Source organism: Lissotriton helveticus, chromosome 7, assembly GCF_964261635.1.
Source record: "Lissotriton helveticus chromosome 7, aLisHel1.1, whole genome shotgun sequence".
NCBI classification, from domain to species: domain Eukaryota; kingdom Metazoa; phylum Chordata; class Amphibia; order Caudata; family Salamandridae; genus Lissotriton; species Lissotriton helveticus.
The window spans coordinates 761752512-761779114 of NC_136068.1; the positions used below are offsets into that span (position 1 = coordinate 761752512).

General features: G+C 43.9%; 1 protein-coding gene across 1 annotated transcript in view; it reads left to right on the forward strand.

The window, feature by feature from the left end:
• LOC144769119 (solute carrier family 22 member 4-like) overlaps positions 1-26603 on the forward strand; it is a 460827-nt gene that overhangs the window by 308933 nt on the left and 125291 nt on the right. The window contains exon 5 of the mRNA XM_078653119.1: positions 3644-3770. Coding sequence (XP_078509245.1) covers positions 3644-3770 — 127 coding nt within the window. The remainder of the gene's footprint in view (positions 1-3643; positions 3771-26603) is intronic.

The following is a 26603-nucleotide window of genomic DNA, read 5'->3' on the forward strand; positions in this document are numbered from 1 at the left end:
ACCGACTATTAAAGGCCCATTCCCGCGTTAAAGGCCCAAGCCGAAGGCGAGGAACTTTAACAAGGGACCGACCTTTAATAGCCGGTACAGCCCTGCTAGGAAGGGCTATAAGGCTATTAGAACATTCAACCACTAGAGGGCAGAATGCTCTAACAAATTAAATAAAGGCTTTAGGGAGCGTGAGGGGATTGAATTTTCCTCCGGCTCGCTGAAGCCTTTTTTTCAGAGCCAGAGCTGTGAGCAAAGAAGCATTGGAATGTTGGAGCTCCGGGCTTATACCAGCCATTATAGGCCCGGAGCACTCCATTGTTTACAATGGAGCTTCCAACGTTCCAATTTTCTAAAGTCTCTTATATCATGACTCTAGTGGTACAGTTTATATGTATGTGAATAGTAAGAGCAGCATTAATAATTATTAACATGTAAATGTGGATAGAAGGAATTAATTTAATTAAAAGAGTTTGTGACCCGAGAAGAGTGTCTTAAGGAGGTATTATGTCCTGAAATTGTTACTGCTGGAACCATCACTAAGCAAATTAAATAGGCTTACACTGGCAATGAAAGAAACCTTGCTTTCTTCACTAGAATATATGCTCATTTATTTGATTATAGCTGGCCAGTGATATTCAAGGAATAATGATGCAAGATGTATTAAACCTCAGCCAGACATCACAAACCAAAGAGACAGTCTGAAATCCTTACTGATATGAAACAGTAGCTATGGTTACCACCCCTATTCACAAATCACTGTGGGACTTTAAACTGAAGGTATCAGAGAGAACATTATCATGCAGGGGCCTGTCGAAGATTGCTGGAAAGATCACTTGGATGGTGTTCAGTGGACACCTACTCCCAGATTTCCAAACACTTTGCATCAAGTTTGTGTTACTTTCCCAACGAAAACCCAATGCAAAGTGATCAGGTGGGATTTACTACCAAAAGCAAATTGTGATTTGTGTTGGATAGTAACCTAAAGTAATGCAAAGTTGTGCAATGCGCTGCCTTGCGTTACTTTGCATCAAGGGAACATTCCATTGCTGGTGCATAGACATTCTCATCTAGATAGAGATTTCAGCCAAAAATGTCTACATCTCGACGATGTAGGCACAATTGGGAGAATTGTTTTCAATTTCCTTGTTTTTCCCACTTTGCATATGTGCCGCATGGTACAGCACATATACAAAGTAGAGCGATGTTTAACGCATAGGTTTTGTACTGGAATGGACCCATTCCAGTACAAAATCAGTGCTTCAAAAAACGCAGTCACCCTTGCTGTATGGTGCAAGAGTGTCTGCGTTGGTACATGGCTGCCTAAAGTGCACAAGCGCTGGAGCAGAGCTGAACAGCGCTGTATCTTAGTAGATGTGGCACAGTTCTCCTCTCTCCCTTTCACACAATGCAGCTGCCTTATGTTGTCTGACTTATTGATAAATCTGGGCCTCAGTTACTGAACATCTCAAATGAAGTTTCTTCTGAACATGAGCAGATGGTTCGCAGTCCAATTCTTCACAGAACGTTTCCTGTGTCTTCTCTCTTTTAAGGTTTGCATAGATTGTTTGATCTCAAAAAAGAAGGCGAAAGGCGGAGTACAACTGTGGCCCAAGATTAATAAAAATGCCTTGCTGTATGTTTTTCGAGGCATTATAAAGTTCAGAGCATTTTTACACATATATACTTCCCAGTTTGTATTTTATTTTGTATTCCCTGTGGGTGAGAGTCAAACCATTATTGTTTTAGCTTCAGCAGTGGATGGAGCCTTCTACCTGCATGTTTGCCAATGCGATTCAAACCAGCCATGTTATTCAAAATCAGAGTGATTTAAACAAATACCTCAGGAGCTCTTTCACAAATGTATTTAAATGTGAGCCATTAGATAAGGTATGTTTGTAAAGCTCATGTCAGCCCAGTGGCTTCTTGGCGCTGTATAATATCTGTTCAATGACTCTCATTTTATCAGTCTTGTAGGATGAAAAGCTTAATGTACCTCAAGGTATTTAATACAGGAATCATAGGATTAGAGGCAGATCTCTGCATTGGCTGCATTAGAGCACAATCTCATCAATGTAAGACTTAAAAATGCAAATAGCTTTTTAAAATGGTGACTGTTTAATATTACTGAGCGCCGATGCCCTGGAACGCTTGAGAACACAGTACAATTTTTTCACCCATTCCCACACTGAAAACAATCTGAGCTGCGCTCCTTTCAGTGACAGGAGTAGAGGCCCGATTTAATGAAAATCGACATAATGCACTTGTGATATGTCGGGCGGGATATCCGTAGGGGCGTAACACAGGCCCCCGCAGCCCCTGCGGGCGCAGGGGGTCCCAAGCTCTAGGGGGCCCCTTCAGCACAGCACTCTGGCCGGAGAGCTCCTGATTGAGCCCAGAGGGCCCCTCCACGTACCTTGCAGGGAGGCCTCCTCAAGTTTCGCCGGTGGATATGCGTCACGTTTCTGACAGAGTAACTCATCCGCTGAACTCTAAATCAGGCCCTAATTCTCCTTTTAAGGTTCAAATGTGAAGTGAACACCATCACCCTCCCCAACTCGTCTAAGCATAGGACAAGATGTTAGTGCATGAGGGACAATGTTTTTCCTGTAAACGAAAGAAAAAGTTCAATTTTGTAACACAATTGTACACTATCAACAAATATGCGTAAATAATAGTGTGCAGATGTTCTTAGATTGGACTTCACTAAACCTCTACCGTAGTATTCGTGAAACCTTTAAAGTGTAGGTGGATCCACAAGTACTCTTGGGAATCGATGAGAAATCCTAGAATCGCATGCATGAGAGGTAGTAGACCGATGCAGATTTCAGGTTTTTTGTTGTGAGTGAGGCCTTGCTGCTCAATACTCTGGCATTTTGTGTTATGATTGTTAGGCAGTATCCAACATGTCACTAACAGTTAATTCTCCCCTCCTTCAACTTACTTTGTCCTCATTCTGTTGTACCCCACTGCCACTGTTCAGATATGTGACATAACACTCTTGGATTCCATACATTCCCACAAACCACATTGTGGAACTCGCATCACAACGGGCACCGATAAGTGACCCTCCAATGTATATACTTTGTTTCTCCTCTCATGGCACAACATAAGCTCTATAAAATTCGAGCTATTTAACGATTGGAGGGTTGCTCTTGTGGTAATAGCATGCATACTACTGTTGTTTTGCTCTTGCTGTTTAATATGAAATGTCAATAACCAGATTTACAAAAGAAAAGAGATGGTGTTTCAGGTTAAAAAAACTTATGGTGGGAACAAACATGAATGCCCGGACATGAGCGGTTGTTGTTCTGCCATAGGCAAAATAGCTTTATTTAATTTAACATAAAGTATTCCTTATGTCCGAAAGGGACGTGACCGCACATTTTGCTGTAAAACATAGTGCAAAATGTTGTTTCAGGATTTTGTGTGATTTATGTAGTTTTGCTGGAATTTCATCCAATTTCCACAAAGGAAATCGCACTAATTTCGCACAGGCGTAAATATATCTGCATCTCGTGCAGCTGAATACCTCGGTTTTGTTTGCATGTGATATCTACTTTTAGTTCATGCCTGTCAGATGGTAAATATTAGAATATGTAAGACCTGCAGTTGCTTGGTATATTTTGGTCTGAGGTGTCTTCTGCCATTGCAGGATAATTCCTGAATCTCCCCAGTGGCTGATCTCCCAAGGAAGGTTGAAGGAGGCTGAACTCATCATCAGGAGGGCTGCAAAGATGAATGGTGTTACAGCTCCAACTATCATTTTTGCCATTTCAGAGGTAGTATAATTTATTGTTTTAAATCAATATTGTTCATTTGCGAATTTTATTAACTGCTGTTACAGAGAAACTGATTTTAGAATTCGCCCGGTTAAAACTGACCGACCCCACTTTATTTTTTACATTTTGCCGATGAGTGCCTACCTTACCTAGGAAACTGCTAAATCGATTCCCCCCAAAATGGTTGGGACCAAAGTGCTGTGTCTTCTTTTTGCAGATGATACTCTCCTCCTTTCTAAGACCTTGTCTGGGTTGAACACCCTTTTGGGGAGGCTCAATTCATAATGCAAGGACTACGTTTGGAACTAAATAGTAATAAAACCAAGTTCATAGTATTTAGCCACAGTACAAAACATAAGGGGATCCTGGCTTTGGAGGGTGCAAAAATAGAAAGGGGGACAAATTTGATTATCTGTGCGTTAGATTGAGTCAATCTCACAAATGGTCACCCCAAATCGAAAAGAGTGCAGTCATTCCTAAGCGCAGAGCTTGGCTAATATTAAGACTCGTTAACAAGGCAGCTTCTTATCCAGTTTCCCCTTAAAAGGCCCAAGCTTGTGGGGCAGCAGTATATGGGGCTGACCTGTGGGGATACTGCAATCTCGATCAGTTGGATTTTGGTGAAAACACTTTTATTAAATGAATTTTGAGATTACCAAAAGGAACTCCTTCACTTCCTCTGGGTTTGATTTAAATCCTTGGATACCTCGCTAATATAGCCTGTCTGAAACCTGTCTTATACTGGACCAGACTCTGGGTAAACGAGGAACTGGCCCCATATAGGGACTATGTCAGGGAGATCATCGACAATCGGCTGGTACTCGCGATCCCCTGGGTTTTCCACATTAAAACCTGGGTGTCCAAGCTTGGCCTTTCTCAATACTGGCAGACTCCTTCTTCCATGCCCAAGAACGCCCGGGAAATTGTTAAATCATGTGATTGGAACATTGTATTTTGCAATAGGATTTCCCTTGTTCCTGTGGGTAGTTTGTCTGATCATTATTTATCCACTAAGTGTGATTCCAGCTATGAAAATGTTATGGACTATGTGAGTGCCCCTTCGGTGAGATCTTTGTTTATTAACTTCCGATTTGGAATACTCCCACTGGCTGTCTTTACTGCCCCTTGGAATAAAAACTCTGCCATGCACAACAATAATGTATGCCCAATGGGATGCCTGATTATTGAAAATGAAGAACATGTCTTATTATTTTGTACTGCTTATGCTATGCAGCGCAAACGTTGGATCCTCCCTCTTGGCCAGCTCCTCCACTTAGAGAACCAACATTTAGCTTTAAAGATCTGTAAGTCAGATGCTAGGCCCAGTGTTGTATATTCAGTTTCCAACTTTTCATGCTAATTTGGTATATTAAACTAAAGGTTGTTGGGGCATGCGTCTTTTAGAGCTGCGACCGGTACAATACTAAAGCTGTATTGGTTAAACATTTACTACCTCTTGCACTGTGCACTTTAACACACTAGCAAAACCTAGTGATACGAGGGAAACCCAAATTCAGATTAGAACTTTAGTTGCCCAGATAGCAAGGGCCCTCTCAAAGATTATTTTAGGCTGATGTTAGAGGCTGCCCACCTGTGACGCCAATAGGACAAAGAGATATCTCTGTGCGTGTCCTTTTATTGAGTGAAAACTTTGTGACCTTAACTATGTTTTTATGCAGGGTTTGTATAATTTTATTGTTCTTACACTTCGCTCAGGAATGTTGGCTGCTGAGCGTTTCTTATATGTCTGAGAACTGCATGTTCTTATCATGTATTTATTTTATTATTTTTTTCTATATATTTTCGTTCCTTTTAATGTGCTGTGTTGTTGTGTATTTTTAGGCTTCCTTTGAGCCAGGGCCAGACTGGTAACCGAAGCCGGCCCCAGGGGTGGGGGGAAATATCGGTCTAGCGGAAAGCTTTCTGTCGCTTTTGTTGCTCGGGCCGATATTGCAGGTTTAAAACCGGCCCCCACCCTGCCGGCCCACCAGGGAAACGCCCGGTGCCCGCTCCGGCCAGTCTGGCCCTGCTTAGAGCCGAAATAAAGATGATGATGATGACAGCAAAGTAACGTTTTGAATAACTTGCTGTAATGGTAAGAAAAAGCTTCGGAAATGTTCATTCACCTAATTGTTTGCCAAGAAACAATATTTAGGAACCAAAGTCCTTCATGTACGTTACAATTCCAAGAGCTCTCCGATAGCAGGAGGATATCAGTAGTACTATTCATTAAATAAAAATGGTACTTCTATGTTTGTTGGAGTCAACATCTAAAAATCCCATGGAGTGAATGAACAAATGATGACCTTCCACTGGACCATCTCACCAGAAGGGACAATATATGACGTAGCAATACAGGAAATGACCTTGACAGAAGTGACAGCATCATAACTGACATCATTTGGCAATATCATGAAGTGATTCGAATTGTTTAGGTGTGAGGAGTCGGGGGCGGAAGCCAAAGTCTGCGGTGAGCACAACCTATACAAGGGTGTAACTAATAGTGTTATTTTTGTATTGCTCTAGAAAGTGATGAAAACACTTTATCTTCCTGTGCATGCTGATGCTATTTGAAGTGGAAGGGTTTCTGTGTTTTATATCGGGGTCTAAGAGTGAAATGTTCCAACGATTGTTCACCACAATAAATCCTCAATACAACTAGCCTCGAGTACGAGGGTGCTAAGAGATGACAAGCTGTACGTAATTTTGGCTGGCTCACAGACTCTGAAAGAGATTCTGATGAGATTTCCAGGTGGAATTTGAAAATTGATGTGTTTTAGAGCACTGTGGACCAAGAAACTACTTTCATCAACTGCTATGAAATATCTTTTAACTACGTCACCAGAGGCCCACATATGGACATGGAAACACCACAAGAATGGATATAATATGTTTATTTCCAACCTGGAGTGCAAAATCATCCATTATCTATGGAATTGCCCCGTAAGTGCTAAGAACGGTCCAACTCTGTACGGACATTATTACCTCCCAGGTCACAGGCTATTTCTCATCAAAGAGACTTGAGGTTGCATCTCCGACTGGTAAACTGAGGGCAGAGAGTTAACTTCATGTTTAGGGAGGTAGGCTTCGTACTAAAATAAAAGAATTTCGTAAAATATCTTTTTGCAAGTCTGAGCCCAAGACTTACTCTTAGGGAAGTACCGGTGGCTGCAAGGATCAAAATGCCATATAAGTTATACCCTTAAGAATAATAAAGAATAAAGAGTAATTTCCAATTCAAGTGCATAAAAAGTACAAGTAATTAGTAAAGTGCTTCAAAAATTTAAAAACCACTTTATAGGTGTATTGGTATTTCGAGGCTGGCAGACAGCAATTTTTACATATGTACTATGCCCAGACTTTAAACCCCATGTACAGTTGTCTTTAAGTCCCATTCAGTGTTCTGCAACGTCACAGGTTCAATGTGTAAAAGGCATAATTTGCCAATCGTTTCCCCCAAAACTTTTGTGCTACAATGCCGAACCCCCTTAAATTATAATTTTTTATTCATAATAATTTTATAAAGAGCAGACTTGTACCATTGAGGTTATGCAAATCGGCGAAATATGTGTTTCTATGTTATTTTCAGAATGGCGTATACGTTCAATAGAAGCATAATGGTAGAAGAATATGAAGAAAATGTCATGCTAAGTTACATCGTCAAAAATAAAGACGTAAAAGAATACTTTCTGGAAATTGAACCACAAATAAGGGATAGCATAATTGAAAGATAACCACAGAATTGTACCTTGCACTGAGGAAGAACCAGCCATAGATTCAGGGAATACACTGAGTAACTAACCCCTACCATTGTTAAGATATTTGTTGTGTCGTTAATGTTGGGTAATACAGGGCTTAAGAGAGCAGACGGTTCATTTACAGTTCACTTGTTTAGCTATTGGTTTTTGAGAAGGATTGTTTTTTTTAGAAGGTTCTGCAGGAGTCTATGTAGATGGAGAAGGGGGTGAGATTTGCTATTTAGGTTGCAAGAGCATTCCAGAGTTTTGGTCATGTGCCCCAAGAAGAATTTCTTTAAGGTAGCTGCTTTTTTGCTGCTTGTGGTGTCTTGCAAGAATTTGTTTCTTCTTCTCTATGGTCTGAAACAATCTAAGATACTTGTCAGATATTTATAGGTTTTTAAGTGCAGGGCTGTCTATGTCTATAAAGCTTTTTGTGGTGTTGCTAAAGACAGCGCCAGCGTTTGGTTGAAACCCAACGTTGCATACTATACTCCAAAAAGCCAATCCTTGCTCAAGTTTGGATGGGTTTTGTGCCAATCTCTGTTGCCTTGCTCCTATTTGTTGCTGTCTTAATTTTCTGCGTTTGGCCCCCTACATGAGCATTTGGATGTTGCCCTCAGTGGATTTCCTGCTGTGAATGCTGCATTGCAAATCGTGCTATATCTCAAACAACACCTGTTTGCTGCCTTTCTGTGCCACCTGCTGGTCACTAGAACAACTTCAGCAGAAATGTGCAAGATACATCGATCTTGATAGACAATCTCCAGCTTCCTCAATATTATTGGTGTTTTGATTTCACACAGAGCTATTTGGCAGCCATTTTGGAATCCTTCCATTGTAGTTGGAGACCCAAAGCCCCCTCTACACTGCTCTTTAATCCCCATCCAGCTAGTTAATGGCGCAATTACTTGTAAATCGCCATATGCTACTAGTTACACACAACAGCAATGGTCAGAAATTCCAACCTCCTGTTACATTTGGCTTTAATCAATGTTTGTGGCCCTGATTCCTTAAAACACAACACTTTAATGAATTTTCCACAAAGGTTCATTTGGTTGAAATAATAGCAGGGTTGCAAAGATGCATTGTGTATTTTTAAACTAACCACAGCGTACGACTCATTTCAAAACATTGCATGATGCGAACCATGTGCCCAGATCCCTTGGTCAAGGAATTGGTGGTCTTCGCCCACAAATTGAGACCACTCGCTTTCTCATAGCAGAAAAGGCCACTTTATTCAGGATATGTATATTCATAAAATTTCCCAACAGATCATCAATCATGTAAATTTGGCAGTTAAACCGAAACCATTTATTTATTTATTTATTTATTTCATTATAAATTTAGACTTTATACCGAAACCATCAAATAATCTCTTTTCTTGTATTGAACTCATCATAACTTCCCCAACATTTTCTTTCCATTTTTTCCCCTCCATTGTTCTGTATAATTCCCCCTATCTAACTAATAACTGGAGGAGCCCGCTCTAGACTTCTCCTCCCTGGGGATTTTATGCCTCAAGCCATCTGTTATGGGAAACGCATCCTGAAGTGGCAAAGCATCTATATATCTATATATACATGCATACTCACCAAAGAAACTGCTCGGAACTTGGCGATATACCAGAGCATATATATATAAATATATACATAAACCCATAGAACCTGTACCTCAATTCCATGAAGTACAACATGTGTTGCTTCTTTTTTTTTAAAAAGGGGTGGGTGGGTGGGATTTCGCTAAAGCGGAAGAAACCCCCTCTCTAGACTCCTTGCGCCTAATCTCCTCAAAAAGCTACGCACTAATGCCTGCCCTGACGCTCCCTCTCTATCGCGCTCCTGGATCCTACCATTATGTGCGAAATCCGCAGGGGGAGACGTCTCGCGCCGCTCGCCCTGCGGAGCCATCGCCCACAAATTGAGACCACTCGCTTTCTCATAGCAGAAAAGGCCACTTTATTCAGGATATGTATATTCATAAAATTTCCCAACAGATCATCAATCATGTAAATTTGGCAGTTAAACCGAAACCATTTATTTATTTATTTATTTATTTCATTATAAATTTAGACTTTATACCGAAACCATCAAATAATCTCTTTTCTTGTATTTAACTCATCATAACTTCCCCAACATTTTCTTTCCATTTTTTCCCCTCCATTGTTCTGTATAATTCCCCCTATCTAACTAATAACTGGAGGAGCCCGCTCTAGACTTCTCCTCCCTGGGGATTTTATGCCACCCAGGAAAACCAAAGAGTTTTCCTGGCCCCACCCAAAAGAGGAGGAATGCTCCTTCATAACTTTGAATTGCACCATAAATTCACCTGTAATTCTTGTGCGAGCATGTCTCTGATTTCAACCAAATAGTAGGCCATGCCTAACTGAGACAGGTGGACCCCGTCATCTCGAAAAAGATGACCCTCACTACTCGAAATGTTGTCATGCGATGAAACCCCAATCTTCATAACTTTACAAAATACCCTCATAGCTTTGTTTAATTTTCGTCTGGCCTTTTCAACTGCTGCATGAGACCTGGCCTGTCGCCAAGATTGTCTGTAGATGAACTCTGTCCAAAGAGCCGCATTTCAGACGCTGTCCGGCTGCGCATTCACAGGCGCATTTCCAGGAGTAATACATCCCGAGGAGAGCAGCGGGAGCCCAGAGTCGCCGCAGCAGAAGCCAGCCACCGCGAGTTACCGCGAGCACCAGGCACGCCACCGCCGCCCCGGGACTTCAGGTCCCGGCAGCCTTTGCGGCGGAGGCGCGTTCCCTGACGCGTCTGCAACGCGCCAGGAGGGGCTTATTTAATCAGGAAGCCCTCGGTGTAGCGGGGGGAGCCGCATTTCAGACGCTGTCCGGCTGCGCATTCACAGGCGCATTTCCAGGAGTAATACATCCCGAGGAGAGCAGCGGGAGCCCAGAGTCGCCGCAGCAGAAGCCAGCCACCGCGAGTTACCGCGAGCACCAGGCACGCCACCGCCGCCCCGGGACTTCAGGTCCCGGCAGCCTTTGCGGCGGAGGCGCGTTCCCTGGCGCGTCTGCAACGCGCTAGGAGGGGCTTATTTAATCAGGAAGCCCTCGGTGTAGCGGGGGGAGCCGCATTTCAGACGCTGTCCGGCTGCGCATTCACAGGCGTATTTCCAGGAGTAATACATCCCGAGGAGAGCAGCGGGAGCCCAGAGTCGCCGCAGCAGAAGCCAGCCACCGCGAGTTACCGCGAGCACCAGGCACGCCACCGCCGCCCCGGGACTTCAGGTCCCGGCAGCCTTTGCGGCGGAGGCGCGTTCCCTGACGCGTCTGCAACGCGCCAGGAGGGGCTTATTTAATCAGGAAGCCCTCAGCTTCGCGGGACGCGAGCGGGACGCCCGGGGCTAAGCCCGGGCAAAGGGCGGGCCCTCTTAGGCCCTCCAAGGCACGAGAAGGCCAGACAAGGCCAATTCCCTGACATCTAACGCGCGGATACCAAGGTACTGTGCACTTGTTTGATATCTGGCATAGCCTACTGTTTAGAGACCTTCCTTTGTTATTCTCACCACAGTTGCATGATTCACATTACATAGCGCTATTGCTATTTTCTGATTGTCCTCCCGAGGCACAGCTCATAGTATGGGGAAAAAACTGGTACCTGCCCCAGTTGAAGCCGTGAATACTTTAGACTCGTATCTTGTTCAAGTCGTTAGTAGTATTAATAATAAGCGTAGGCAATCTCTGGGCTTGAGTCAATCACCGGTGTTGCCCGAAGATAGTCCATCAACAGGTGCTGCTAGCACTGCAATGTCTGATTCATTGCTAGTCAATCCTCCGCTTATTATGGCTGATCCTGATTCTTCAGATAATTTCATCGAGGCCACTGATGATCGGGAGCCCTTGATGGGCAGAAACGATTTAATAGACTTGTCAGACAATACCCTCATCGACTCAAACAGCCAGATAGCCATCCAGAATGAAGACCAACAATCTCCGCAGCCAGAAACACGCGCGGTTAGAGCGTGTAGAAAGCTACCTACTAAACGAGGGGGAAAACATTTAGGCAAGAAAAAGCCCGCCACACCTCCCCCTAGGAGGTCGGGCAAACATACTGTCGTTGAGGTGGATTCCGAGTCTAAACGAATCGGTGATGATGATCTTTTCAACAGGATCCAAGATATGATCGACATTAAAATCAGGACTATAATTAAACCTCTGATTGGGAAAGTGGATAAATTAACTGCTGAAGTGAGGAAGTTGAGTGGGGTCCATAATGTTCTGGCCAAGGAGGTAGAGAATCTATCTTCCCTCGTAACAGACCTTACATCTACGGATGAGGAGGACTCCCCCACTGAAAGTATTTTAAAGCCCACTCAGATTATCCAACAAGGGCTGGCTCCTTCTCCTTCATTGCTTTCACCACATGTCATGGATCAGAACGTCGAAACTGGAGTCCCTCACACCAGTATAACTGACGCAACAGTGGTTGTGCACCAAGAGACTTCCGCAGCAGAATTCATTGTGGAAGCCTCACCGGTAGTTTTGGTGTTGGCCAATGTTCCAGTCCTTGTTCAAGATAAAATTGAGTCTAAACAGGGTCTAAAAGACAAAGCTCTACATTGGCTCTCTAATAACATGCATATGGCTCAAGAAGGGCTAGACAAACTGGCTGGGGACATAGTTCTGACCAGGAGGGTATCTTGGATCGGCAGTAAGCCCAAAAAGTTTAAAGGCGACTGTGTCATTTTAAATTTTGCAAATGCTGAAGTCCTCCCAGACATTTTAAATAATGTGTTTCCACCACAACGCCGCAGTGGTTCTATAATTCCACTGACTCTCAAGTTTTTTTATGATGAGATTCAGTCTGCCACTGCGCCTAATGCCATCAGGCAACATAAGTCTACTAGTACCAGTAGCTGGGGGAGGGCCTCTAGTTTACGACATCCAACTGAGTGGTTCCAGCCGATGGTACATCGGGATGTAGGAAGATCTAGTTACCCGCACGAGCAAAATCATCAGTTTGATCACCAGCATGATTTAAGAATAAACGGGTGGGGGCCAGGTCCTTTGGGATACAACCATAACGAGCGGGGCTTTAGGCCCACACTGTGGCAGAGATCGGACCCTTTTTCAAACCACTCAAATAGTTCATACCCCAGTTGGAACGTAGCTCACAATGGCCATATGCAGCCACCTAACCCATCCGTGTGGGGTTTCGCCACAGGAAACAGATTTGGCCCCCTATCTGACCTAAATACCTGCGACTGACTTGCAATAGGAGCAGATCAGGTACGCGAGGGGCCCAGCAATCAAAAAACTAGTAGTAACGATTTTATAACAGAGAAACACTCTAGCTTGCAAATGTGTAAGGCAGTGGTTGAGCCTCACCCATCTACAAATCTTACCCAGCTATTAAATCTATCTGGGCTTATGGCCGGTGAGAAACTGGGTGTTAATGGAGAAGACACACAGTGTCGAGGTCACGGGGAAACTAGAGAGGTATTTCCATCGCCAGTTACTTCGGAAGGAGACCCTGAGGGCGGAAATGAGCCAAGCGAAATTACTGATTCGTGTAAGGTCATAAGCTGGAATGTAGCAGGACTAAATTCTAAAAGCCAGGACCCAGTCTGGCGGAGCTTTATTGTAGAACATCATATTATCGCTCTGCAAGAAACCTGGGTCACATCCAGCAATATCTGGTGGGATGGGTTCACTAGTTTTATAAAACCTGCAGTCCCAGGTAGAACGGGCAGGGCTAAAGGGGGTTTGGCGCTCTTCTTTGCTCTGAACTTAAAAGGAAGTTATAGGCAGATCACCTCTGATTCTGATAACATCTTAATAGTAGAAAGGGTGATCAGTAAAACTAGTAGGACTCTATATGTTAATTTTTATAATTCTGGGAATAGTGACTATGCCGGCCGTAATATTGCCAGTCTGGACAGTATTTTAAACAAAGTCTCACAGAATATCGTATTTGCCTCTGAGTTTATTTTAGTAGGTGATTTTAATATTCATTTATGTAATCTAGATTGTAAGGGATTAGAAGTTGATGAAGTGGATGATGCGGCACCATTAGGTCCTCACTTTGTACATTCTGCAGAGGGTCAGGAGCTTGAAGATTTACTCGCCACCTATAATCTATTTGAACCCGACTATGGTCTGAGAACGCCAACTTTTGTGGGCGGCAATCATGGAACGGTGATAGATTATATTTTTGTTTCATTGGGTATCCTCAATCGAACTATTGCTTACCGTACTGTAGAAACCCACTATAGCGATCACAACCCAGTATTATTGGAAGTGGCATGGGGAGCCCAGATGGGCGCTTCACCATCAATTGTAAAAGCTTCACACCCCCTGAGGACCACCGACCAAGACAGAAGAGTGAAGTGGGCAAAAGTGATCCCGGATAATTTCTACAAAAAATGCTTCCCTAAGATAAAAGAACAGGTGGAGCTTTGTCAGAATTCGGACGCCCAGGGGAAACAGATTGTAGCAGCTTTTGAGGAGATATGTGTCCAGGTCTCTAATGAGCTGTTAGCCAAACCTATTCAGGGACCTAAAGGACACAAGCGTTGGTTCGACACAGCATGCTCGAAGGCCCACAGAGACCTGATGGTGGCACTAAAAATTGTACCAAGGGTAACAGACAACATCGCGAGGCTAAGGAAAGTTTACAAGTCAGCAATAAAAAATTGTAAAGACTCCATCAAACGCGAAACATGGGAAAACCTCCAGTCTGCGGCAGTACTGAAGGATAGTAGGAGGTTTTGGGAGATTATCAAGCAGCCCTTATTCTCCGAAGACAAAAATGAACCCATGGACTGTGTGATTGCTGACGATAAATGGTTGTCTTTTTTTAAAAGTGTATATGGGGCCGACGAGGGGGATGAGGGCATCAATAAGGGTTTATTGTCCAACGGACCCGTACACCCTATCGTCTTTAACCCACAAGAAGTTGAAAATGCACTTAAGGAAACTACAAAACATAAGGCACCCGGTCCGGACGGAGTCCCGGCTGACTTTTTTATGCACTCACCTAAACTATGGTCGAACGTTTTGTGTAATGTGTTTAATGCTGTTACTGACAACTCAGCCCCCGCTTCATGGGCAATTTCTACCATCGTCCCTATTTATAAAAACAAAGGTCAGCGGGACGACCCAGCATTCTATAGACCCATTTCACTTTTGGACTCAACTGTAAAAGTTTTGGGTAGAGTCCTTTTGCATAGATTAAGGGAGAACGTGGAGGGCTGCGGTGGGCTGTCCGAACTGCAATATGGTTTCAGAGAAAGAAAAGGCACAATCGAGCAATGCATCAATTTGCATTTACTCATTTCAAAGTATACGGTGGCCAAGGAGGGGTCCGTGTATTTAGCATTTATGGACCTCTCCTCGGCTTTCGACCTTGTTAATAGGTCCAAATTATGGTTGATCCTATTGGAACTAGGCATCGATAAAGCATTGGTCACGTTTATGGCCACTTTGCACCAGGAGCTTTTTGCAGCTGTCCGAGTGTCTAACAATGGAAGGTGTACCCCTCTATTTAAATCTTTAAAGGGGGTTCGGCAAGGTTGCATTTTGGCCCCCACGCTTTTCACGATCTATATTAATGGCCTGGGGGCATACCTGCGAGGCAGGGGCACGGACGTTCCACGTGCAGGAGACGCCCAAATTCCGGCACTCCTGTACGCGGACGATGCCGTGCTGATTGCCCGCACTGGTATTGGTCTTCAGGTTCTCCTGAATGCATTTGGCTCCTTTATGGAGAAATTGGACCTTAAGATCAACGTGTCTAAATCGCACACTATGGTCATGGGCCGGGATTGTGCAAAAAAAAGCCATAAATCCTTTTTTTGCAGTGGGGTTCAAGTCTCCAAGGTCACCACATTTCCCTATCTGGGCGTTTTGTTTGACCACAAAGGGACGTGGGGTCCACAGATAAGCGCAAAGCGTTTGGCGGTAACTAGATCCGCCTCAGCTCTCTTAGGTTTTGCAGGCAAGTTGGGAGCAAGACCCATGGAAGCCTTGTTAAAAATTTACAAGTGTAAACCTGTGGCCATTGCTTTATACGGATCCCCCTTGTGGGGATATGTAAATCTTGACCCCATCCAGAGAGCTGTGAACAGATTTATTAGATCTCTCTTATCTGTCCCTCAGTCAACTCCAACCTATTCTATCCACAAGGAGGTGGGATTAGCGTATTTATCAGATCTATTGAGTTTAGCGCCCCTGATTTTGTGGATGAAAATGTGGTTAAATGAAGATCTCATATTGAACCACAGGATCATGAAGGACGTTCTATCTTTAGACAAATACAGGAAAATCCCATGGCTGGATTATTTGATTAAATCTTTCACGAATTTGGGTCGCCCAGAACTTTTCTTTTGTCCAGAAAAAATCAGGGCCCAAGATATAGGTCAAATTAAAAAGCTATTTTATGAAAGGAAGGAAGCGTGCCGTGAGGTAGCCGAACTGCAGAAACCAGCAGTCAGGGCACACTACCTTTTGGTAAGTGAACCCCATCTTGCACCTTATCTCAGCTTCGTTACAATCCCTTATCATAGGTTTTTATTAATTAAATTTAGGTTCAATCTTTTACACTTTCACCTTGGCTCTTTTAACGGTTGGCAGAAGCCGGAACAAGCCGCCCCTTGCAGCTGCGACAATTTTTCGGTGCAGGACACAATGCATTTTGTCATGTTTTGTAGCCTGTTTCATGAGCAGAGAAAAAAATACCTGCTCCCCATTTTGAAAGAAGCAGGGTTCACACAGGTGCGCCCTGCGCTGCTCTTTTTACAGCTTTTGACAAATCCTTGCACTACTTTTAGTATTGCAAAATTTTTAGTGGCAGCTGCAAGGGCTAAAGCTAAAGCCATTGGCAATTCTCTGTCTTAAAAATGCCCCTATTTAGGGGAAATAAAAATGCATCTTCTTATATAAAATGAATTCTTAACTTGTATATAGTATTTAATATGTGTTTTTTAGGCAGATGCTTTTTAGGAAAACTGTACGCTTAAGTATGCTTTCCATGTAATATCATATGTTTGTTTTGTTTGAATGTTTTTTTGTCTCTTTGTATGACTTGGAATAAGTCGAATAAAGATATTCTGACTGACTGTCTGACTGTCCAAAACAAGCGAGTGGTCGGCCAATTTGTCTTTAGCACCGTCAAATCAAGTTGCATCTGCTTGATGAGCGTGAGGCCTGACATTGTAACCAAATCGTTCTCACCTAAATGGATGATAAGGTGGTCCGGACAACCTCTCATGTTGAACATCTGTGTTAATGTTGGAAACAAATCGGCCCACTTCATTCCTCCTTTACCCTTCCATACTACTTTGTGCTGAGCGCTAGGAATACCCAGTGATCGTCCATAAATCTGCTTCTCAGCGAACAGGGCTGCCCACTTTACAAACGAATGGCCTACCATCCAGGTCTGCCGTTTAAACTTCGAATTTGCACCCCGCACAGTACCTGAAATGAAATAAAAATTAGACCAACGCAACCCAACAGGGTACCAAACAGCAAAGTCATTTTCTCACATAACGTTTGTAACTGTTAGATTTCCATCTGCCAATGCGTTTTAGTACTTCCAAACCCAAACCCAACCTGCCCGCCTCTGTAGCTTGAGGAAAATTGAATTTTGCCTTGTCATATGTGCCTACGTGTTCCCCATCCTATGTTATATGTGCATGATCGATATGCATATATCCCCCTATGATCGATTAAAGACGCAATTATAGTTGTGTCCAACTCTAGTATGCCAGTTTCCAGTTCTCGTGAAAGCAACGAGTATTAGGCCTATGTTGCCACGTTTTACAGTGTGCACGTTAATTCAGCAAAATGTCCCCGTTTCTAGGCCTCATGAGGGCCCGGACACCAGATTCAAGCTCCAGTCTCCTGAACCCACTCCGAGGAGCGATACAGCCCCCACCTGCATCCCTGACCCTTCACTTACTTCCTGCCGCGCAGCGCGGTGCCCGGCCTGGCTCTGCCTGCCTGTCTGCCAAGAATATGTTATGCCTCCAGTTATCAGTTCAGCTCCTCGTCTTCGCATTCCTAAGCTAACGAACCGTATAAACAGCTTCAGCTATAGTCTAGTCTTCCTGTCTCCATGCAAGTGAATTACTGAATTAATATCCATAGAAGATTTATAGCACACGCAATACATGTAGAATATATGCATGCACCAGTCTTAGTGTCAAGTAGCCTTTACCCTGATAACTTTTAGATTCTATCAACATGTACTCCAAACACCAGATACCAGATATGCTATAGGTACATGTCGTCCTGACACCGCAGACTTTAGTCTCCTCTTCTAGTGCAGAAGTCAGAGCCCCAGTTCTCCCCGGTAACACGTCATAGTCCGTTTGCGCGCACCACTAGGTTAAAGGTCCCAGCTGCTCAGGTAGCCCCCTCCATGTTTCCGCCCATTTTCATGACACTTCTGTGACGTCTACATCACCTGTCTTTGTGCACGTCTACTTTTCACGCCTACTTTGTTCTTATCTTACGCTTGTCACTTGTTACGCCTACTGTATGTAATGTAATTATAATGTATTCCTATATATACTGTATACTGTTAATATGAAGCAGCGCTCTCCTGTTCCTGCCATCCTGCCATCTCTCCCCTGCCCCGGCAGCTGCCTCTCTATTTTATTTCAGGCTGTCCCGATCCAGTCCCTTCCCTTTTTGCCTGAATAAAGCCCGTTCGACTCAGATTCCTCGGATCCTGCCTCTTATTTATTGAGCTGTTATTATTAATGTATTCAAAAATAGTACCGGTATTTAATTATTTATTTACCACATAAATGGCGCCCGAACAGACACTTACCTCTTCCCCACGCGCCGGCGATGTAACGCAGGCCCCCTGACCCTTCTACAGCCGTGACGGAACTCTACCATGCACGTGCAGATATTTCTGCTTCTAGTCTCCCTCAGGCCCACGGAGGAGACGGAGACTGCGGTCCGGCATCCAGACGAGGCGGTGTGGAAGGCGGTTTGTCCCGACCAGAGCCCAAGCCGAGAGAACAAGGTCCGAGGTATCCGGAGGCCCACCTGTAACCGAAGCCCGAAGTTCGAAGCGCGTAGTAGTAACCAGACGTCGTAGCAGTCCAGTCCAGTCCGAGGCCTTCAGTTTCTGCTTCCCGGTGAGTGCCGTTGCGGGGGAGGTATCTAGACAGGAGCATTAGTTTGTTCCTGGTCCGATGGGTTTGGGTACACAGATCCAGTCTGTACTGTTTTAGCAGTGCATCTAGTTTCCGTACTGTTTTTTAACAGTGCATCCAGTATTTCTGTTCAGTCTGTTCTCGAGAAGTTCAAGTATTATGTTTTCAGTGTATCAGGTAGTATTTCTGTTCGCTCTGTTATTCATGTATTTTTATGTCGTGGTATGAGTGATTTGTTTGCCATTTCATTACTGTGTTTATTGTATATTGTGTTAAAGTCCAAGTCAAAATGCCTCTGTTCTCGAAATTACGTCAGATAAAGACTAGAAAAGGGTTACTCGAAGAAGCAGTTCCTGTCCCTCCTAGGGACAGTCCTGGTCATTTTATGTATCACAAGCATGGCTTAGATGCCATATTATATCTAGACTTATGGGTGGATTACACCAAACATCTTGAAGAGAAATATAGATGGCCTGTATCAGGTACATGGGATGCCGAGTGCATCATGCGAGTAGAAGAAGCATTATGGAAAAAGAAAGCCAGACAGTCTCAGAAAGACGCCATCGAATTATGGCGCAAAGAATCTCACAGGAGATCCGAGAAAGAATTCAGAAAAACAGAATTAAGTAGGGAATCCTCAGAAAAAGCCCAAGAAAGGGAATTAATCGAAGAAGGTGAACGAGTTAGAGCAGAACAGTCCGACAGACAGAGAAATGCCCTTGTTAAAGGTATGTATCCTCTTCTTGCCGAGGGCTTGCCGAAGGCAACCCCGGAAGTACCCTGTAATTTACCGCCACTCTTGGTCCCGACTAAGCTACGTCATAAACCGACTGCAGCTGAAATATTTCTGTCGTCCTATTTGGACGATACTGTCCCAGAATATGCAAATCCTATTCCGCCTGTTCAACCTCAGCACCCTGTTAATAATGTAATTCATGTTCCTCCAGTCATTGGTCCCGGGGACCCAGTTAATGTGCCAGTACCCCCGGACCAGTCCGCACCACGTGTTTTGCCGGTTACTTTACCAGCACATTCAGTATTAACTGACGATTCCAGTTCAGGAGGAGCGGTAGGAGGTGCTCCTATCACCCCGCCTCAAGTAAAACGAACGACGCTGAGAGAAGCAGCGTTACAGCGTACTCCAAAAGTGACTACATACGCGGATCTCAAGCGACACCTTACTGACTGCGTATATGATTCAGTACCAGGTGAAGATCACATGATCTTGTATTCAGTACGTTTAAGACGGGTTGCCAACTTTTTGGTCACCCTGCCCGACATGAAAGATCATCTAGACAGAATATATCATTTTATCCGTACAGGGGAGAATCCAGGAAGTATTCACGAAGCTATGGCACATAGAAAGGTCGAGATTCAAAGTATGATTCTGCAGTTTATGATTAAATGTTTAATAAGAGAACAGGATTATCCTGATAAAGATAAAGAAGAGATGAAAGCCCTTACGAGATGGAGTGACAATATAGCCGAGGGAAAACACAAGACACAAGGTAGTGTAGAAAGTATGTACAGGAAAATCCGTAAGGAAATTATAAGTATACACGAGAAAGAGAAAGCAAGTAGAGCAACCGAGAAAGAGAATGACTCTTCTAGTGAAGAGGTAGACAGCGAGAATCCCTCCAGAATAGCGTATGTAGGTAGAACCAGACTTCCCGACAGACATTCACGACTAGATTACAAGAAAGTTTTTCCTCCTCTAGTACCAGAACAGTGTTCTCTTGAACAAATATTCCAGGCTACAGATAAAATTCTGAAATCACGAATAGGTTATAGCGAGCCTAGTACTATGCATGAACAAGAACTAGCCCGATCGGCAGTCCGATGGACTAGTGATTCCGCCACGTTTCCAGATGAAATAGTGGCTCAAATGTTTCTGAAACTGCCCCCAGCCGAGCAGCGTCTGGTGGGTATGTATATGATCCAGCACCTCATCACACTGTATGAGGATCAGCATTCTGATCCAGGTCCTTTACACGATGTACTGAACGAGTTACTCCTAAACAGATGGAAAGGTTTAGGTACCGATTTAATTAGTGTCATTCTAGAACAGCGCCACAAGTACAGAACGTTCCTGAATCCACACTTTGTTCCTGTTCCACCTCCAGAAAGGAAATCATTCTACATAGACAGACAGAACCCGTTACGAGAAGTACATCCAGTTAAGGGAACGGGGGGTGAGCTAGAACGAGTATTTGTTTACACCCCTATCACGAAAATAGAACTTCTGGAAATGAAAAAGTTAATACCCTGTCACGATAAAGATCCAGCAGGGTTCCACCGTGAATTAAAAGACATGCTCCGTATGGGAGAATACACGTATCCTGATATCATTAAAATGTTAAAGGTCCTGTTGCCTGCGGGCATATATGAAAAACTTAAAGAAAAAGAATGGGAGGTGGGAGAGAAAAAGATAGATTGGACCGCATTAGAGACTGAAGATAACACACGAGTTCCAGGTACCGGTCTTGGGGAAAAAGCTAAAGCTTTGCCCGAATTGTAAATACAAGTCTTGCCAAGATTACTAGCCACGAAAAAGGAAGACTGGGATGCTATCTCAGCCTGTAAACAGAAACCAGATGAAGACACTAGTGATTTCTATTCTAGATTTGAGAAATGTTTCATTATTAATAGTGGTCTGAAAACAAGTAGTGAGTCATATCCACATCTTTTTGTTACCAAACTAGTTGAGAATTCAAGTCCACAAGTTAAGAATCGAGTACTGAAAGTCGAGAGTACCTGGCAAGCTAATACTCCGTCACAGATGCTCCAGATGCTCCAGTACCACCAGAACAGAATTAGGGAAGAGCAGGAACACGAAAGGAGACGTATGAAAGACACGAAAATGAAAGTACTAGTTGCACAGTCTGTTCCCCAAGACAGTCAGAAGAGGGGTACGAATCAAACCAGTCATCCTGCAGCTCCCGTTAAGGGGACCTGCAATTATTGTAAACAGCCAGGTCATTATATAAACGAATGTGCAGTTCTGAAACATAACATAGCTACCGGTAAGACGAAAGAGAGACCACGTCCGCCTAGACCAGAACAAGTTCAGCAGACTTCCCAAGCACCGCAGAATGCACAACAGACAGTAACAGTTCCGCAGCCTATAGCTGCCACACAACACGTTACACAGCAGATGTACCAGTATGCACAGTCAGAGTATCCAGAATATCAGCAGTATTCATGAAACAGCCTAGAGAGGGAGGTTGGCTTGCCTCTTATCGAGATTCCTGTAGATCAAGAGGGTCCCTATGTACACAGTCAAGTATTAGGGAAAGACAGAAAGTTTCTGATTGATACAGGGGCAAGTAGGACTACCATCAGTCATGACGAGGTTCCAGGGGCTCCACTCTCAGGCTCTAGAAATGTTTCCCTTGGATTTTCAGGAAAGCCTATTGTTAATGAAATATCGAAACCAGTTTCCCTAGAAGTTGGTCCATTGTCCCGAACTACAGACTTGTTACTCACGAAATCATGTCCAGAGAACTTATTAGGCATTAAAACACTGAAAGAATTAGGAGCAGTTATATGCTGCTCTCCAGAAGGAGTCAGGTTGTTCCTGAGAGATTTTAAAGGTCATTATGTGTTACGTGATTTTGATCCAAGATTATTGAATGTACCACAGCATTTATGGGCGCAAGGCCCAACTGATGTAGGTTGTATGCACATCACACCCCATCGTGTAACTCTGAAACAAGGTGTTGTATTACCACGAATCCGACAGTACAAATTGCCACCTGAGGCTGTAGCAGCCTTATCCAAAATTATTGATGAGCTTATTGCTCAAGGAGTGGTTGTAGAAACTGACTCCAATGTATGTAATTCTCCTATCATTCCGATTCTGAAACGTACTGATCCAAATGCACCTCCAGTTTATCGATTAGTGATTGACCTTCGAGAACTTAATAAATGTATCATTCCCCAGTACCCAGTGGTTCCAGATATTTCTTCCCTATTGACTGCCATTGATTCTGAAGCTACGTTCTTTACTGTAATTGATCTCAAGAACGCATTCTTTAGTGTCCCCATTCATCCAGACAGCCAGTTTCTTTTCGGTTTCTGTTTAAATGGAAGGAGCTATAAATTTACACGAGCTCCTCAAGGTTTCACAGAAAGCCCTAGCATTTACAGTCAAGCACTTAAGAGACAACTAGACAATATACACATGCCAACTGACACTGCCCTGATCCAGTATGTCAATGATCTATTGATCACAGCCCGTTCTGAACGTGACTGCGAACGTGCGTCACTTACAGTCTTGTATTTTCTGGCCGAGATGGGGCACAAGGTGTCCCCTTCCAAATTGCAATTCTGTGTCCAGCAAGTGGTCTACCTTGGACACTTACTGTCCAAGAGGGGTAGGCAGTTGACACCAGACCGTATCCAGTTAATAGCACATCTTCCACAGCCCAAGACACAGAAGAAGGTACGAGCTTTTATCGGCCTCACTTCTTACTGCAGACAATGGATTCCTCAGTACGCATATCTAGCCAAGCCACTGATACAGTTAACGACACAGGAGGCAGCCGTATCGACTGTCCTCCCTTGGACCCAAGAACATACACTTGTTTTCAATGAGTTAAAGAAAGCTTTATGCCAAGCACCTGTTTTAGCGACACCAAACTACAGTAAGCCTTTTACACTTTTCGTCACTGAACGCGAAGGTACTGCATTATCTGTTCTCACACAAGATCAAGCAGGACAGTACAAGCCCTGTGCTTATTTTTCTAGCACATTAGATCCGGTAGCCCAGGCTCTGCCTGCGTGCCTCAAGTCAGTTGCAGCCACAGCTCTAGCTATCAGGCAAAGTGATTCCATAGTGTTAGGACATTCCCTGACAGTACAAGTTCCACACTCCGTGGAAGTTCTTTTAAACCGAACACAAACTCAGCACTTGACAATTCCACGTTTAACAGGTTATGAACTGACACTGTTCCAGCCACACATAGAAATCAGACGCTGCAACATTTTAAATCCCGCTACACTGTTACCCTCAGTTACTTCAAATCCTGCTACACATGACTGTGTGGAAGTTGTTAACACCATGACAAAGCCAAGACAAGACTTGACAGACATTGCATTACCTGATCCCGACCTGACACTTTATGTGGATGGTTCATGTATGAGAACAAGTACAGGAGAACTAGTAGCCGCGTATGCAGTGACTACTGAAACTGAAGTTATAGAAACACATCGTATTGACACCCTGTCTGCTCAAGCAGCAGAGCTTGTCGCTCTGACCCAAGCCTGCATACGAGCTAAGAACCTGAAAGTAAACATATACACAGATTCACGTTATGCATTCGGAGTCGTTCACGACTTTGGAGTACTCTGGCAAGAAAGAGGTTTCATGACTTCTCATGGAACCAAGGTCAGCATGGCCCCCTCATTCAAGCTCTGTTAGATGCAATACATTTACCGACAGCTATTGCTATCATGAAGTGCAAGGCACATACGAAAGTCACTGACATCATTTTCCAGGGTAACGATCTAGCTGATCGAACAGCCAAGCTTACAGCTCAGACTCCAGACATTCCAGTTAACACGACACAGACAGACATTCCAGCCCAGACTACTTGTATGACAGTTAAGGACCCTACACAAGAAGTACTAGATATACAGTCACATGCTACTCCCGATGAAATCAAGAAATGGTCTGAACAAGGAGGGGTCCAGACAGATCAAGGATGGTTGACGAAGGGAAAAGCCACATGGTTTCTCCCCGACTCTATGGTTCAAGTCATTATTAACACCGCACATAGTCCTGCACATTTAGGAGAAAAAGCCATGTTAGACAGTATTCAGAACCTCTGGTTCAACAAGCATTTACGAGCAGCAGCCAAGCAGAAAGTGCGTACCTGCATGATCTGTTGTCAGTTCAATCCAGGTAAAGGTGTCCCGGTGGAACAAGGTGGATTCCATCCTCCTGACCACCCTTTTGAAGTCCTCCAGATGGATTATATTCAGATGGAGCGATGTCGAGGTTTCAAGTATGTCCTCGTAGTTGTATGCGCTTTGTCCAGATGGACAGAAGCATATCCAGTCCCAGATTACACAGCCGCGACCACTGCCAGGCAGTTGGTTCGTGAGTTTTTTCCCCGCTATGGATTACCGAGGGTCGTGTATTCAGATAACGGCCAGCCATTCTCATCCGAACTCATGAAACAAGTATCTCTTCTGTTAGGGTACCAGTGGAAGTTCCATTGTGTACGACATCCTGAAGCAGCCGGTCTCGTAGAGAGACATAACCAGACTCTGAAAATCCACCTTGCCAAAGTATGTGCAGAGAAAGGCGTAGATTGGATAGTAGCACTGCCAGTCGCCCTTTTTTATATGAGAATGGTCGCTCACTCCCGTTCAGGTCTGTCACCTTTTGAAGTAGTTTTCGGTCGTCCCCCAAACATGTGGGGTACACCTAGACCACGTACAATTACAGATGTTGACAGTAATATGCTGACAGATTACTTGGCCTCCTTGATGTCTGCACTACAATCTTGTCGTTCACAGGTTGCCGCTGCTTTTCCAGACAACGCCGAAGTGAAACCGCATGAGGTCATACCAGGCGACTTCATTTTGATTCGTAATTTTGATCGTTCAAGTCCGCTGGAGCCCCGTTGGAAGGAGCCCCGCCTTGTACTACTCACAACCAGGACTGCCGTGAAGATCGAGGGCAAGAAGGGGTGGCTGCATTCCCGTCATATAAAGAAATTCCATGGACTCAAACCAAAGACTTTTTTCAAAGACTGCCCCGTTCTCAAGGACTGCCCAGATACTGAATCTAAACTCCCCCTATTAGAGAAAACTCCGCAGCAGGAGTATAAAGCAAAATTAAGGTCTAGTAAGTCAGCCAGTTTAATTGTCTAAGTCCCTCTCGGGTGAAACGGTTAGACAGGTTCCTGACATGTATGAGATAGACCGACACAGTGAGAGAGTTAGTCAAAACTCTAAGAGAATACGTTATCAAAAGAATCTTCGAAGTAGATGCATCGTTACTCTGTTTTTTCTGTTGTTTCTGAGTCTTATGGTTACCTGCATAAGTTATGCCTTACATTTATGTTTTCCTATTCATTCACATGTACATATGTTTTCTAATGTTACAGTAGAGCACACTTTTAGTGACCTGCCTCCTCACGAGTTATCCTATCGTCTTGCTATGCGTAATAATACTTTTATCCGAATGCTGCACTATTCACACCAGACCAGCAATGCCACTAAATGTTGGGTGTGTGGTCGACTCCCCCCTTTCCAGACACCGAAGGGAGTTCTGCCACTCTTTCCTTATCCATTTTCACACAATGGTTCGTGTGGGGCATGGTCCACGTTAACGTCATCCTCAAATGATATATCCATTCTGAATAGAACATGTTTCCCAGACAAGGAGGGTCTTTCCCATAGAACAGGGTTAGATCTAGAAAATGAAGTATATGATCTAGGTAATTATTCCTCGAATTTCATGGTTTTGAATGTTCAATCCGAGACTACTCCAGATTTGCCTGCTATTTCCGTTCTACCAGTTAAAGGCGAATTATGTGTCCGAAAGAATGGTTCAATACATGTGGGACATAGTGATTGTACTACTATGGTCGAGTATAGTGACAGTGGGAAATCTATTTTCAAAGCCTCACGTCATTCTTATTTTGGGTGTGGCCAGACCGCATATGTACGTCTGCCCCTAGATTGGGATGGAACATGTTATATTGCCTTCCTACTGCCACCAGTTTTTCTAGCCCCATCCGAGTATCACAGAAACACACATCTAGTACACGTAAGACATAGAAGGGAGATCGAGTCCCCAATTGTCGATCAAACTGAAACTGCCTTAGAACAATATCAAGACTTCAATAAAGGTTTCTTCTTCTTCATAGGTCCTGTCCAGAATAGTAAGTTAATACGTAGACTAACTAGAACCCTTGAAGCAGTAGTGAATGAGACTACT